Below are 16812 nucleotides of genomic sequence, written 5' to 3'. Positions count from 1 at the left end.
GGACTTGTTTTACTGTGGATATAGATACTTTTGTACCTGTTTCCTCCAGCATCATCACAAGGTCCTTTACTGTTGTTCTGGGATTGATTTGCACTTTTCGCAGCAAAGTACGTTCATCTCTAGGAGACAGACCGCTTCTCCTTCCTGAGCGGTATGACGGCTGCGTGGTCCCATGGTGTTTATACTTGCGTACTATTGTTTGTACAGATGAACATGGTACCTTCAGGCGTTTGGAAATTGCTCCCAAGGATGAACCAGACTTGTGGAGGTCTACAATTTTATTTCTGAGGTCTTGGCTGATTTCTTTTGATTTTCCTATGATGTCAAGCAAAGAGGCAATGAGTTTGAAGGTAGGCCTTGAAGTACATCCACAGGTACACCTCCAATTGACTCAAATGGTGTCAATTAGCCTATCAGAAGCTTCTAAAGCCATGACCTTTTCTGTAATTTTCCAAGCTGTTTAAAGGCACAGTCAACTTAGTGTATGTAAACTTCTGACCCACTGGAATTGTGATACAGTGAAATAATCTGTCTGTAAACAATTGTTGGAAAAATTGCTTGTGTCATGCACAAAGTAGATGTCCTAACCGACTTCCCAAAACTATTGTTTGTTAACAAGAAATTTGTGGAGTGGTTGAAAAACGAGTTTTAATGACTCCAACCTAAATGTATGTAAACTTCCCACTTCAACTGTATATATATATATATATATATTAGCCCAGATCTGTATCTCTGTCTGCTGTGGGTAAGAACTGATATATCATAGCCTCTACCACAGAGTTCAAAGGTCACAGCCTCTGTCCTGTGTAGCAATGGGCTTTTCCTGGTTAAATAAAATGTAAAAAATTGCCCACTCCCAGCAGTGTGTGCAGGAATATAAGATCAGGGTATCGCATGTCAGGTTAGACTTTGAGGCAGAGCACACTGGTGCTCCCAGTGGGCTGCATCTCAATACTCTACAGTGGTCTCATCTCCTCTTCTTTGTCTCATTTCCTTCTGCACTGATTCAAACCTGCAACCTTTTCTGATTCTAGATTACTTTCTGAGTCAAAATGCAAGCCGAGCTCTACCGCTCATATGAAAGAAAAAAAACCATGAAAAAAAAACCCATTAAGACTATGTAACGTTAACCAATTAAAAAAGTTTTGTATCACTGCATATTGGCTATGCTTGAATTGCCCTTCCAATGTTGTTCTTCTCAGACCATTTTGAAATGATATAAAACAAATAAAGGTAACACTGGTAATAGATAATGTGTTGTATTACTTGAGGCACAGCTAAGTGAGCATAATAATTGGCTTTTTTTTTTTTTTTTACACTGGACTGATGGCGTGCGTCTGGGGGGGTTAACATATGGAATTGTTTTAAGATGGTCATACCAAGTATCATAAGCTATTTGATGTAGAATTTTTAAGACCCCTTAAGGTATTAAAAAATGATCAAACATTTTTTTTGATGAAACATTTAATTTGGCATTACTGCTATTAGCCCATAGAAGTGTTCTTGAATAACAGATTCACGACATAGAACAACAGATAGTCCCCCAAAAATCTAAAGGACGTTTGTTCTGAAGTGTCTGTCCTATATCTGCGAGATATACACGGATGATCAGGAAACTATTTGTGTTCTTTTTTTTGTTGCATATATAGCTCATTCAGAAAGTATTAAGATGCCTTTTTTCCTAATTTTGTTACGTTACAGCCTTATTCTAAAATGTATGAAATAATTGTATCCCCTCAGAAATATACAATACCCCATAATGACAAAGCAAAAACAAGTTTAGACATTTTTGCAAATTTATAAAAACATTTAAATATATCACATTTTAAATAAGTATTCAGACCCTTTTACTGAGTACTTTTGTTGAAGCACCTTTGGGAGTGACTACATCCTCGGGTCTTCTGGGGTTTGACGCTATAAGCTTGACACACGTGTATTTGAGGAGTTTCTCCCATTCTTCTAGAGTTCTGACCTGAAGATCACTGACGTCATGGTTTGACCTTATATTTTTCAGAGTTCCCAATTGTCTTGAAAGCACCATCGGTGCTTGCGTCTGCGTTAAAACCAAATATCAATCCAGGTTGGATGTGACAGCAGGGATGACGTGCGACCTCGCCCCCTGACTTTGAAAAGCTCCACGTGGCATGCATCAAGCACACCCAACTCATTAGTGGTGGTGAGATGTATTAAGTCAGACTAATTTGCAATTGACTGTCATAGCCCCACATTAAAAGTATGTGATGGTGAGATGAGAAGACGATCAGAAAGACTTCCATAGCCCCAAATAAAAAAGTAAACATTGGCTGTTAATTACCAAATAACATTCACATGGTTGGGGCCACGAGAATTTTCAGATATCAAACTGGGGTAGCGGGCCTAGACTGACTGACTGCTGTACGGTTGTGGAGTTTGCTGTGCACTTTCCCCCCCTTTCTTGCTTTCTCTTTTGTCTCGCTCTCACTTCGTGTGTGTGTAATTGTAAGTGTTGGAGAGCAGAGGAACATGACGTACGCAGAGCTGTAATAAAGCTGTTTACTGTGAGGGTGAATGGACAGCCAGAGACCCCTTGCTGTGCTGCAATGTCACAACTACCATCTAGCATCCACCCCCTGTACTCTCCTGACGATTCTACCATTCCTAGTTCCCTCTTCCGTACTGCCTCCAACCAGCCCACACTCTATAGCCCACCCACCAATATGCTGCACTGTGCTGTCAAGAGAACTGTTATTCACCACATTTTTATTCACCCCCCTCAACAACAAAACAGAAGTCCCTGATGTCCATCCCTTTCCCAATGTGCAACCCTTTTCCCCCAACCAAACTATGCACCTCCACACATACACCCTTACACACAGCTAGGGCTGGGCGGTATACCATATTTTCCTATATACCGGTATTGATGCACGGACTGGTTTGGGTTTTTACTTTATCTTCTGTAACGGTATTTGAATGTTTGGTTTGTTAAATGTGATACAAAGTGTGTAACGTCCATTTTTGTAGTATACTCTGCTACTTGAGTCCTCTCTCGCTCTGCTCTCTCTCTCACCAAGCCACTTTCCACACAGATCTAGCCCCGCCCCCTGTCACTCAAGGAGTGCATTTGTTGTTCCTCAATCACGAGACACTTGTGTTCAGTCTGCATGGTCAATGCAGCTACAATCTAGGCCTTATTGTTTACCAAATGTTGCAATTGTGATTTGACTTGTGATTTAGAGCAAAACATTTGGGTAAACTGTTGGAATCATGGAAATATAATTATTATTCTAATTCTATAGAATAGTGGGCACTTTGAATACAGTTGTTTGGCATGACAACGAATTAAAATGCCAGGGAGAAGTTATTGTGACAGGGTAGGAAAAAAAGTGTAACTAGCGATTAGCATTAGCGGCTAACACAAATTAGGTCCAACTTGCTAAGAAAAGACAAACTAACCATTTTCAGATGTAAAAAAACACAAACTAATAGTGTAATTATAGAGCACCAGTGGATTTATATTAAGAAGCAAAGTGAAAAAAGCATTGTTGTCATCAACATTGTTGCTTGCCCATATCGTGCAGCCCTACATGGCAGTGTGGAAATTCTCAAATAATTGCAGGAAATGCAGAAAGTGTTAAAAACGCAGAAATGTACTTTTGGTTAAAGTTGAATTGAAGAGTAAAAAACAATCAGAATGGAGAAAGACTCATTGAAATCACTTAGAATGTATGTGTTGATACCCCAGGATCACTCACTACTCATAAAGCAAATGTACAACTTTTATTATTCAAAAACATATATTATTTACGTTATGACGGTATTTAATTTTTTTAAAATACCGTGATATTATATTTTGGTAATATTACTCTGTGTGTGTGTTCCACACAAAGTTTGTTCCTCCGGGGACAGACTTGCAGAATATACAGTAGCACTTCTCAGTGACTCACTCACAAGACCCACCTCCACCCATCCCTCAATCCTCCCCGCTTTCTTCACCGGGGACCCTGATGCAGTCATTAATTCAGTGGTGACTCCTACTCCAGGGCCCCCAGCCAAGACGGGCGAGGAAGGGATGGAGGGTGTAAAGGAGAGGAGAAGAGTCATTTAGAGTTGGAAGTGATGGAGGAGAGGAGGAAAGCTAAGAATAGCAGCAGGGAGGGCAGATCGAGAGCTGGAGAGCCTTACGGGGGCGTTTAACACCACTATGACAGAAACTTTACTGACAGACGCACAGACAGAGGCCCTAAGCCTAAATCTTAACTCCCAAGGCTAGGATGACTGAGGATACCACCTCAGAGATGTGACAGAAGGATAGACAGACACAGAACAGTTGCCTAGTGAGAGTCATTTTGAAATGCATCCTTCCTTCTTTCTACTATGATGCGATCGCTGATGATGATTGACAACCATTAATTGATAATGATTGGGTAGCCTAGGTGAAAGCAATATGGTGGAAAGTTCAAGGAGATCTTCATGAAAGGAAGAAAATAAACTAGGAAGGATAGAATAAGGGAAGGAAGGATCTGTATACAGCCTGACTGTCTTAAAACTGTTGGGAGCTATCTTTTTCTCATTCAGTTAGGCAAGCCTATTTTAAATTGTTAAAAGCTTATTTCAAGGTTGTCTATTGCTTCCCCGGAAGTCTTCCTATGTAGAGTGCACTGCAGATTCTCAAAAAAATGAATAAGAAAGGCTATTTATTTGACAGCGTATATATTAACCAGTGGTAATGCTTTGAATGAATTCCAGTGGATTGTCAGCCAGCTGTGTTTATCCAGGTGGACTGGAATGTTCCTTCCTGTAGTTTTGGAGGGGGGGGGGGTCACACTCACCAGGAATTAAGCTAGGAATTAGTTAAATTTAGGAAATCTGTGCACAAATATTCCCACAAATAAAAAATAAATGAGATCTCGTCCCAATGTAATCAAGGTATGAAGGTGTATTTGAAAATAACAATTTATTTTTGTGATTAATTCTGTTCCGGGCCTCCGACCATCCGCTCTGAAAAAAATCTCCCTGCTGCTGAATCTAGTTGCCTGCCCCTGCCCTATGACTCATCACTGCCGAGTTCTCTGCTCCAATCAGCTCCTAGCGCGTTCTCTCTCTCTCTCTCTCTCTCTCGCAGCTTTGTTCCCTCCGCAAAGTCACGCAGTGTTACACAACTTTCCTCAAGGTTGTCAATTGTGAGACTGTGATGTATAGATTGTGTGTGTGCGCACACTGAGTGACTGTCTTTTCGAGAGAGAAAAATGTGTGTGTACAATGTCTTTAAAAAAAGTGTGTGTGTCTTTGTGTGTGTCTTTGTGCTCCAATGCCTTTGTGGACACATTCTTCAGATGTCTGACCTCTTTTTTTTTTTAAAGGGAGCTTAGAACAAAGGCATCTATTTCTCAGCCTGTGTGAAAAAACTGGTATTGAAGAACTGTGCAAGGACAGGCTTTCTAGTCTCCGCTGCTGTGTAGTTCTTTCCAAGCTTTTGCCCCCCCTCTCTCGCTCTCTCTCTCGCTCCCCCCCAAGCCCTGGGTAGATGGATGTCTGAACTTGATTAATCTTTGAGCTGTGCAAGGCTTATTTAACTCTGTCAATAATAACGGTGTTCTTCAGTCAACATGAGGTGGATGCTGCTGACACTAAGGTGTACTAGGTGACAGACGTTGATGTAGAACTGCAACAACCTGAGCTTTTACCGTGGTCTCACTAACTCTCTTTGAAGGAGGACTTATTTTATTGATGGTTTATCATGGTCAGGTATCTGCAGTTGCAAACATGATTTATTAATTCATACGTCTCTCTGCCACCTCTTACTCTCACGCGCTCACTCACCCACTCTCCGTATCTCCTTCCCTCTCTGCTGTAGGGGTGTGTGGTTGCTGTGGGGCTCTGAGGCCCCGCTACAAGAGACTGGTGGACAACATTTTCCCAGAGGACCCAGAGGTGAGAGTTCAACTGACACTTCCTGTTTCCTGTGGCAATGCTCTCTACATCCTGTGACCTTTTTGTTGTTTCAATATTTCTAGAGGTCTCTTTTCATCTTCACTGATCTGAAAAGACAGATAGAAGTCAATTCCTGGCAGGCAACCTCTGAATTACTTTCACCGGTCCTGTCACAATGAGAGAATATGAAGGACAAGGAAGAAAGTCACTATTGAAGATATTCTACATATATCACCATATCTGTGAAGGAGAATGACTTGATTGAATTCATTTATTTGTGAACGTTATAAAAATAGCCCAGTCTACCTGTCAGATCTGTTGCCAGCAACACATCTGAGATTTCAGAACGCAGAGACCTAATTTCTCTGCTGTGTGCTGCATGCCCCAAAAACCAGTCTGTTTCTAATTTTGGGTTCTAAGCTCCCGACACAGAGACTGTAACTAATATAATCCCCTCACCCAGGGACTAACCCACAACCCTCTATCATTCACTCATTCACACTAACAGTGTGTCTGGAATGTGTGTGTGAGACTAACCAGAGCGCTCCGATAACATTCACACGGCTGCGGTGGAGACAAAATGTGTGTGTGTTGTGCAAGACTTAAGTGTACAACCTGAGTCTTCAGATAACGTTGAGTCAGACACTAAATCCAGAGTCAGGGAGAATAGACCAAAGCCGGGTTAATGTGTTTATCATATAGAGTTATGTATAGCTCTGTCTTGTAATGAATTTTAATTCTATCTGTGTATTATTTTCAATGCTTTACCACACATTTTATAGTTCAAGCCTTATAAAAAGTATGTCGTTCTGTCCTTGAGCTGTTCTTGTCTATTGATATTATGTTTTGTGGATCCCAGGAGGTGTAGCTGCTGCTTTTGCAACAGCTAATGGGGATCCTAATAAAATACCAAAACACAATATACAATGGAGGCAATTCCTGTGAGCAAAGTTCATTCTATTTTATTGGATCATTACAAGTCTAAATGTAAATGAGAGGCTATCTGGAGTGGATGATTTTAGTCCTTGAGCCCAGACAGTTTGACCTGGAGGGGGTGTGTGTAGCTGTGACCGAGCGTGTGGGCATGGCCGCATGCTTGTGTTGTGTTGTCCTCTTTTTTCTTTTTTTCTGTCACCCTTGGTGAACATAACTCTGAGAAAATACATATCACGTGGTGTTCCACAAGGTTCCATTTTGGGTCCAGTACTGTTCAGTTTATTTGTTACCCCTTGGCAGCGTTATCAGAAAGCACAGCATTGATTATCACTGATATGAGCCGATACACAACTTTACATTTCTGTGTCACCAGAGGATTTTAGCTCCCCTGATAAATTATTAGACTGTATTAGTGATTTAAATACTTGGATGGCCCTCAACTTCCTCCAGCTAAATCAAGACATGACCGAGGTACTTATTGTTGGAGCCAAAGCATAGAGAGAGAATCGAGCCGCACGTTTTAATTCCATGGCAATAAAGATAAAACACCAGGTAAAAACCTAGGTGTTATTATAGATTCTGTACAAAATTTCATTAGCAATATAATCGAAATAGCTTTTTACCAGCTGAGGAACATTGCCAAGTTGCGGCCGTTTCTCTCTCAGGTTGGTACAGAGACACTCATCCATGCTTTTATTATAAGCAGGCTTGACTACTGTAATGGTCTCCTGTCTGGTCTACCCAAGAAAGCCATTGGTCAACTGCAAAACATACAGAATGCTGCAGCATGGGTACTGACCAAGACCGGAGAGCACTCATTACACCGCTTTTAAGGTCTCTGCACTGGCTGCCTGTAAGTTTTAGAATTAATTTAAAAATTATTCTATTGGTTTATAATCAATCCACGATTGTGCACCCCAATACATGTCTGACATGCTTTTAAGTTATTTACCCAGTAAGTCCCTCCGGTCCTCTGGCACTGGCCTTTTAACTATCCCAAAGCCTAGGACCAAGAGGCATGGAGAGGCAGCCTTTAGTTATTATGACCCCAGCCTCTGGAATAGCCTGCCAGAGAATCTGAGGGGGGCTGAAACGGTGGACAGATTTAAAAGAGAACTTAAAACACACATTTTTAGCTTTGCATTTTATTAGGATGCTTTTTAGTCATTCAGTTTGTCATTCTTAAAAAATATATATTATGTTTGTTGTGTAGTAAATGTTTAGTCTTTTATTTTAATTGTTTTTAATTTTTTTCCTGTAAAGTACATTGCATTGCATTCCATGTCTGAAATGTGCTGTATAAATAAAGCTTGATTTTGATTTGAGTATATTCCTGTCCTGTGGAGACAGTGAACCAAGAACCCAAACCTAACCCTTTTTACCTTCATCCTCCACCTTTCTCTTGTCTTTCCCTCTCTCGCCCCCCCCCCCCCCCACACCCTCGATCTCTCGGTCTGTCTGTAGGACGGGTTGGTGAAGGCTAACATGGAGAAGTTGACGTTCTATGCCCTGTCAGCTCCAGAGAAGCTGGACCGTATCGGGGCCTACCTGTCAGAGAGGCTCTCCAGGGATGTGGCTAGGCACCGCTACGGGTGAGCAACACCACAGTTACAACTGAGCCATGAATATACTGCACAGACATCTGTCAACTGTCGTCGGCTCAAAATGCACCATGGCTATTATTTTCTCATTTGCATTCTAGTTGAATGTAATGGTCTTAAGACATATGGTGTGTGGCATAACTACCGTGTGTGTGTTTAGGTATGTGTGTATAGCTATGGAGGCTCTGGATCAGTTGCTGATGGCGTGCCACTGTCAGAGCATCAACCTGTTTGTGGAGAGTTTCCTTAAGATGGTCCGTAAGCTGCTGGAGGCCGACAAACCCAACCTACAGATCCTGGGAACCAACTCTGTGAGTAGAATAGAAGACGCCCACCTTGATAAACAGTCTGGTTTTATCTGACAATACACACTAGCAGCTGGCTCCAATGAATCGCAAAGAAATATAATTGCAGGTCTATTCTGTAGGAAATGTCATGTCGCAACGGCCATGTAAATAGAAGATGCCAGACGGTGATCTAAACATAAATGTACATTTTTACCAGGGAGGGAGGAGGTGGAGAGCGTGGGTATGCATAGAGAGAGAATGGTTATCTGGTTGATGATGTGTAATAGCAGCCAGCAGCAGCTATCAGTGTTATCAGACAGGGCTGTCAGAGCAGCAGGGTCAGGAGGGAACAGGAAGTATCAAGGAAATAACATTATCCATAGACAGACAGACTTACCACACTGGCAACGCTGTCTAGTGATACCATGGATTACACACACACTGATACACACACTAGGGTTCGACGATTTTACGATTACATTGTCTATCGACGATGTTTGAAACAGCCATCGTCGATGGGGACGACATTGTGATTTCACAAACGATGGTTTAGCATATTTGAATTTGACTGCACCTTTGGAGTCTGGTAGCGCACAACAGCGCAGTGAGCACACAGCAGGGCGCCATGCCAAATGGCCTATTCCACATTTGCCATAGCCTAAATGTTCAATACACATGAGGTAGTTAGACTAACACATTGCAAGAGAACAATGTAGATTGTAGAAAGAGCGGAGAGCACCAAAGCAGTGCAAAAATTCAGATGGGACCTATCATGTTTTGTTCCCTGTCCTTTCCCATGTTGGATGATCATGGGCCCTTTTGAGCAAACACTCCGTTGTTTTCCCTTTTTCTCCCCAATCCCCATTCGATTTGAATGTGACTTGTTGTTATAGGCATAGCCTACTATTTCATGATCAACCATTGAATGAATCTATAGGTCTCAGAGTTCCATCTCAAAAAGTTTTTTGCAAATAGCCAAAATAAAAACACTATCGGAATAATGAGAGAGAAAACAAACATCTGCTAGATAGACTAATCAAATAGAAAGTTTGTTTAAACCTGGTACGTTTCTGCTTTACTTTACCAAAATGTATGCAAAATAAATTGTGCCGTCGGAAAATCCCTCCTTGCAAACCAAACAGACAATAATATAGGCCTACACATAGGTTACTGTCAATACAAGTTAAACATATACATTTTATTTGTATAATATTTTCAAAATATTTATTAATATCCTTGAATTGTACAACAGGCAATCGTGGCATAAGCTCCCGCAGCAGCACTTTCAGTAAGTGAAAACAAACATCTATAAATGATGAATTGGTGTCATACTTGTCTCACAAACTACTTTATTTTGAACAGCTTAGAAATTGTGCGTTCATATAAATGTCAACAATCAAATAAAACAAATGATTATGTAGCTTATAAGTCTTTATAGCTTAACACTTAGACTAAAAACAAATAGGCCTATTATCCTTTGTCTGTCTTGTGCCTATTGAACTGTACAAATCATAATTATACAATCAGATAAAACAAATGATTATTTATAATATTCTTTATAACACTTAAACAAATTAACAATGGCTAATTCTAAAACGAATAGGCCTATTAGGATATGCCATTTGCTATCGAACTGTACAAATCCTAAATATATGCCTAGACGTTACAAAATAAAGTAGCCTAAACAAAATAAGTAAAAAAATGACCTAAATTAGTGCCAAAAAACAAAGTGTTAATAAGTCTCAAGGTTTGGCACAGCTAGTATTTACATTTTTTTTTACCTTGTCTTAGGCCTACCTAAAGGTTTCTGGTAAGGAAAACCAGCATGTTCAGAGTAGCGAACTCCGCAGGATGATGGACTTGTAAATGTTGGAGGTTTGTTGTCCGTCCATCCTTTGCCTTGATCATCTTTTTGCAAATTCTGCAAGTGACTTCAGTCAGGTCTGTTGACTCACCTTTATCATTCGGCCTGAAACCGAAGACCTGCTTTTCTTTCCCAAGTCAGCCATCATTTAAAAAATCATTTAGCGCAAGGCAGGCTATACTGTAGTTACTAAGGCAGGCTGTACTGTAGTTACTAAGGCAGGCTGTACTGTAGTTACTAAGGCAGGCTGTACTGTAGTTACTAAGGCAGGCTGTACTGTAGTTACTAAGGCAGGCTGTACTGTAGTTACTAAGGCAGGCTGTACTGTAGTTACTAAGGCAGGCTGTACTGTAGTTACTAAGGCAGGCTGTACTGTAGTTACTAAGGCAGGCTATACTGTAGTTACTAAGGCAGGCTGTACTGTAGTTACTAAGGCAGGCTGTACTGTAGTTACTAAGGCAGGCTGTACTGTAGTTACTAAGGCAGGCTGTACTGTAGTTACTAAGGCAGGCTGTACTGTAGTTACTAAGGCAGGCTGTACTGTAGTTACTAAGGCAGGCTGTACTGTAGTTACTAAGGCAGGCTGTACTGTAGTTACTAAGGCAGGCTGTACTGTAGTTACTAAGGCAGGCTGTACTGTAGTTACTAAGGCAGGCTGTACTGTAGTTACTAAGGCAGGCTGTACTGTAGTTACTAAGGCAGGCTGTACTGTAGTTACTAAGGCAGGCTGTACTGTAGTTACTAAGGCAGGCTGTACTGTAGTTACTAAGGCAGGCTGTACTGTAGTTACTAAGGCAGGCTGTACTGTAGTTACTAAGGCAGGCTGTACTGTAGTTACTAAGGCAGGCTGTACTGTAGTTACTAAGGCAGGCTGTACTGTAGTTACTAAGGCAGGCTGTACTGTAGTTACTAAGGCAGGCTGTACTGTAGTTACTAAGGCAGGCTGTACTGTAGTTACTAAGGCAGGCTGTACTGTAGTTACTAAGGCAGGCTGTACTGTAGTTACTAAGGCAGGCTGTACTGTAGTTACTAAGGCAGGCTGTACTGTAGTTACTAAGGCAGGCTGTACTGTAGTTACTAAGGCAGGCTGTACTGTAGTTACTAAGGCAGGCTGTACTGTAGTTACTAAGGCAGGCTGTACTGTAGTTACTAAGGCAGGCTGTACTGTAGTTACTAAGGCAGGCTGTACTGTAGTTACTAAGGCAGGCTGTACTGTAGTTACTAAGGCAGGCTGTACTGTAGTTACTAAGGCAGGCTATACATTTACATTTTAGTCATTTAGCAGACGCTCTTATCCAGAGCGACTTACAGTAGAGTGCATACATTTTATTACATTTTTACATACTGAGACAAGGATATCCCTACCGGCCAAACCCTCCCTAACCCGGACGACGCTATGCCAATTGTGCGTCGCCCCACGGACCTCCCGGTTGCGGCCGGCTGCGACAGAGCCTGGGCGCGAACCCAGAGACTCTGGTGGCGCAGCTAGCACTGCGATGCAGTGCCCTAGACCACTGCGCCACCCGGGAGGTAACTATACTGTAGTTACTAAGGCAGGCTATGTAATAGTGAAATCCTTTTTACAGTCTGAAACTGTCAGAAAGTAGCCTAATGGAAGAATGTTGCATAAGCACTTACCCAGATGATCAAGATGAAATAACAATAGAATACACTTGATACAGTTATAATATCCCTTTTTAAAAGGTAGGCTTATATAACTGATATCTGAGTATTTTTATGGACAACAGAAACATAGCCCTACCAATTTGAAAATCATTGCAGCCTAGACTAGATAAAAAAGAACTAGGCCTAACACTGTTTAGGCCTAGCAATGTGTCCTTTATATCAACGTTGTTTGGACAGGACAAGGGGACGTCGCCTAACACACTGATACATACACAGACGCACTGTTTATCTATGATTACTAAATACACCAGCCAGTCTTTTCCTCATGCTGTGGTGTTTATCTGGGAGAGTCAGAGGAAGGGAGGAAAGGGAGGGAGGAGAGGATTAGAAATTGATTATCACCACAGTCATAGTGGTCTAGGATAGCTACTGAAGGTCTCCTGTTCTGTTTAGGACTCACCTAAAACTACTCAATACACTGAGCCTAAATCAGTTCAATTCAAATATCCATTCTATGTATGCAGATTCCTTGTATTTATCTGTGTTTAAATGGACACTACACATTAGTCTAGACTACATTGCATTGTCATACTTGAAATAACAGTGGCACCAGATATCCTAGTGCCCTGGGTACATCACAACCCCGGTGCTATTTTAGCCTCTGCGTCTGGTCTGGTCCGGTCCAGGTCACCTGCAGTTGTTTAGCTTGGTTTGTCCATCAGAATGGGTTTAATCAGGCATCTAATTAAAAAGTCATCACCACAGGTTGGCTTCAGGAAGGCTTCCGTTCCCAAGAGGAGCACATTGTTTAGTTGTTAATTGGGGAGTGGTGTGAAACGAAATGATAAAATGTTAAAGTTGAAAGCGGCAGTCAGAATCTGTTCTTTGCCTGGCAGTTCAATACGAGGCTTTTGTGCTACTCTTTTCCCAGAAATTAATAGGAAAATTCAATTTGGGATTTGGGATTATATTAGACAAAGAAAGCGGAAGAATATGACAGTTCGAGAGACACACCAATTTATTGCGTTCTTCTCCAGTTGAGATGGAGATTCATGTTAATTTACCTCTCTCTCTCCCTCTCTCCCCCTCCCTCAGTTTGTGAAGTTTGCCAACATTGAGGAGGACACTGCATCTTATCATCGCAGCTATGACTTCTTTGTTTCGCGCTTCAGTGAGATGTGTCACTCCAGCTACGAGGACCCAGACATCCGCACCAAGTGAGTGGATGTTATATGGATGATCAATTGATGTTGCAGATTAGGGCTGTCCCCGACAAAAAATCTTAGTCGACTGAGAGTCGTCTTTTCTTTCGACCAAATGATTGGTAGAAATTTTTAAATGTATATTTTTCCTTATATAGACACACCCTATGTGTTTTAATAAAATCAACAATATGTACTGAATTGTCTGATGCTTAACCTTTTCTCATCCAAATATCTCTAACGGTCGCCCCAGCCTGAGATTTTTTTTATGCGCGTGATGTCAGAATGCACTCACTGTTCAAAAATGGGATTGTTACGAAACAGGACTGTCAACTCACACTGCCCTCAAACCAAGACACACGCTGCCTGCTAATTATCTATAGGCTATATTTCAACATGTTCATTTGAAATTATTTCATAACAAGTTGTATTAATTCACATAGAAGTAGCCCATTTCATTGTTGCGGCCAATTTATGTTTGAGGCTTTACTGAACTGGACAAACTTCTCTGAGAGCCCAAGCACCTCACCAGTTGTTCCCCAGATCAAGTATGCAGACATTTGCGCAGTCTAGCACAAACTTTCCCCCCTGGCACATTTTCTGGCTGGTGCTCGCATTGCTTTCGCTGTTGTTTTCCTTACAAATAATAACTTTGGACATGTGTGCGTTCCAATCAAAGGTAGTGTCTTATTTTCTGTATATCGTGTTGTCGTTTCTACTGTAGCATACCGTATGTATGTATGGAGCATAATGTATTTAATATTTTTTTTTTTTTAATGTTTTCAAGTTCTGGTGACAAATCATGCATTCTGATTCTTGTGTAGATTGTAATGGACACATACAGTGCATTGGGAAAGTATTCAGACCTCTTGACTTTTTACACCTTTTTGTTGTGTTAGTCATTCAAAAAATGTGTTAAATAGTTTTTCCCCCCTCATGAATCTACACACAATACCCAATAATGACAAAGCAAAAGCAGGTTTTTAGACATTTTTGCAAATGTATAAAAAAACAACTGATATCACATTTACAAAAGATTTCAGACCCTTTACTCAGTACTTTGTTGAAGCACTTTTGGGTGCGATCGAGTCTTCTTGGGTATGACGCTACAAGCTTTGCACTCCTGTATTTGGGGAGTTTCACCTATGCTTCTCTGCAGATCCTCTCAAGCTCTGTCCGGTTGGATGGGGAGCGTCCCTACACAGCTATTTTCAGGTCTCTCCAGAGATGTTCGATCAGGGTCAAGTCCGGGCTCTGGCTGGGCCACTCAAGGACATTGAGACTTGTCCCGAAGCCACTCCTGCGTTGTCTTGGCTGTGTACTTAGGGTCGTTGTCCTGTTGGAAGGTGAACCTTCACCCCAGTTTGAGGTCCTGAGTGCTCTGAAGCAGGTTTTCATCAAGGATCTCTCAGTACTTTGCTCCATTCATCTTTCCCTTCGATCCTGACTAGTCTCCCAGTCCCTGCCGCTGAAAAACATCCCCACAGCATGATGCTACCACCACCATGCTTCACTGTAAGGATGGTGCCAGGTTTCCTCCAGACGTGATGCTTGGCATTCAGGCCAAAGAGTTCAATCTTGGTTTCTTCAGACCAGAGAATCTTGTTTCTCATGGTCTGAGAGTCCTTTAGGTGCCTTTTGGCAAACTCCAAGCAGGCTGTCATGCGCCTTTTACTGAGGAGTGGCTACCATAAAGGCCTGATTGGTGGAGTGCTGCAGAGATGGTTGTCCTTCTGGAAGGTTCTCCCATCTCCACAGAGAAACTCTAGAGCTCTGTCAGTGACCATTGGGTTCTTGGTCACTTCCCTGACCAAGGCACTTCTCCACATGAACTTCTCCACATGATTGCTCAGTTTGGCCAAGTGGCCAGCTCTAGGATGAGTCTTGGTGGTTCCAAACTTTTTCCTTTTAAGAATGATGGAGGCCACTGTGTTCTTGGGGACCTTCAGTGCTGCAGACATGTTTTGGTACCCTTCCCCAGATCTGTGCCTCAACACAATCCTGTCTCGGCGCTCTACGGACAATTCCATCGACCTCATGGCATGGTTTTTGCTCTGACATCCACTGTCAACTGTGGGACCTTTTATATAGATAGGTGTGTGCCTTTCCAAATCATGTCCAATGAATTGTCTCCAATCAAGTTGTAGAAACATCTCAAGGATGATCAAAGGAAACAGGATGCACCTGACCTCAATTTTGAGTGTCATAGCAAATGGTCTGAATACTTATGTAAATAAGTGTAAATATTTGCCAACATTTCTAAGAGACGGTTTTTACTTTCTCATTATGGGGTACTGTGTGTAGATTGAGGATTTTTTAAACCTGTATTTTTTAAATCCATTTTAGAATAAGGCTGTAATGTAACAAAATGTGGAAATAGTCAAGGGGTCTGAATACTTTCCGACTGCACTGTATGATGTGTGGAAAATACTTTTCTGAAGGTTGCACTAATTATGATGAGCTAATGCTGAGCTATTTGCCGGGGCCATATTTGTTGACATTATACAATGCATTCTGGGTGTCACATTAAACGTCTGTCTGACAAAAGATGTTATAACAAAATGAGGTGAGGGATGGTTCACTCATCTTTCGAGTAAACTTCCGGAAGTGAATGATTGTAGACGACACACCCTCTTCAACATTCATTCTGCAAACAGATTAAACTCATCTTGTTTTCTCTTCTTATCATTGGTTGACTCAAAAAAACAAACATGGCAGCGCAGCGTGCACAATCTACCCATCGTCGGATTACTTTAGATATTTAGAAAGTGTTTTGCTCAATTATTTAGATCAATGGTGAGCTCACCCGGGACGTGATGAATTGTAAATAATAATTTCTATTGGCTAATTCATATTATGGTTTATTTCAGCCAAGAGTTTGCTAAATATGGTCGCTTGTGTTAGGTCAATCTTCCCTCTAATGTAGCCTACATTTCCTGTTTGGATGATTGTGTTATGCTGTTGCCACTTCTGTGAATGTCTGAACATTGCATCCAAAAATTTACTGGTCACATTTAGGACATAATGTTGTAATGACTTTGTCCAAACTGTTTTCTGTGAGAGAAAAAAATAAGTGTTGCCATCTCAAACGCTGACTGTTGTATCAATGGAAACTGGACGTTCTAAATAAGCGTTGTAATCACACAGGCAGGGACCACTGTAGCATGATCACACCCGTGTGTTGGTACGCGCCAAAGGGTTAAAGCACTCGGTTTGATTAAATAATTAAGACACACAAATGACTCGAGGGAGTCGGTGATCAAGATAGCTTAACCAGAAGGAAAAAAACCTGTTCCTGACCCTCCTCCCGCTGCTGCTGGCCTTCATAGATTCTGCTGTTACGCTCCTGAACCTTTTCCATTTGAACCTTTTCCGAGTGCCAATTT

The 16812-nt window shown here is 41.5% G+C and overlaps 1 protein-coding gene across 1 annotated transcript in view; it reads left to right on the top strand.

Moving 5' to 3' along the window:
• efr3bb (EFR3 homolog Bb (S. cerevisiae)) overlaps nt 1-16812 on the top strand; it is a 56207-nt gene that overhangs the window by 14278 nt on the left and 25117 nt on the right. Inside the window, exons 3-6 of the mRNA XM_038962268.1 lie at nt 5834-5910; nt 8311-8438; nt 8608-8758; nt 13320-13441. Coding sequence (XP_038818196.1) covers nt 5834-5910; nt 8311-8438; nt 8608-8758; nt 13320-13441 — 478 coding nt within the window. The remainder of the gene's footprint in view (nt 1-5833; nt 5911-8310; nt 8439-8607; nt 8759-13319; nt 13442-16812) is intronic.

This window comes from Salvelinus namaycush, chromosome 24 (assembly GCF_016432855.1).
Source record: "Salvelinus namaycush isolate Seneca chromosome 24, SaNama_1.0, whole genome shotgun sequence".
NCBI lineage: Eukaryota > Metazoa > Chordata > Actinopteri > Salmoniformes > Salmonidae > Salvelinus > Salvelinus namaycush.
This window is presented reverse-complemented; position numbering and strand designations above follow the sequence as displayed.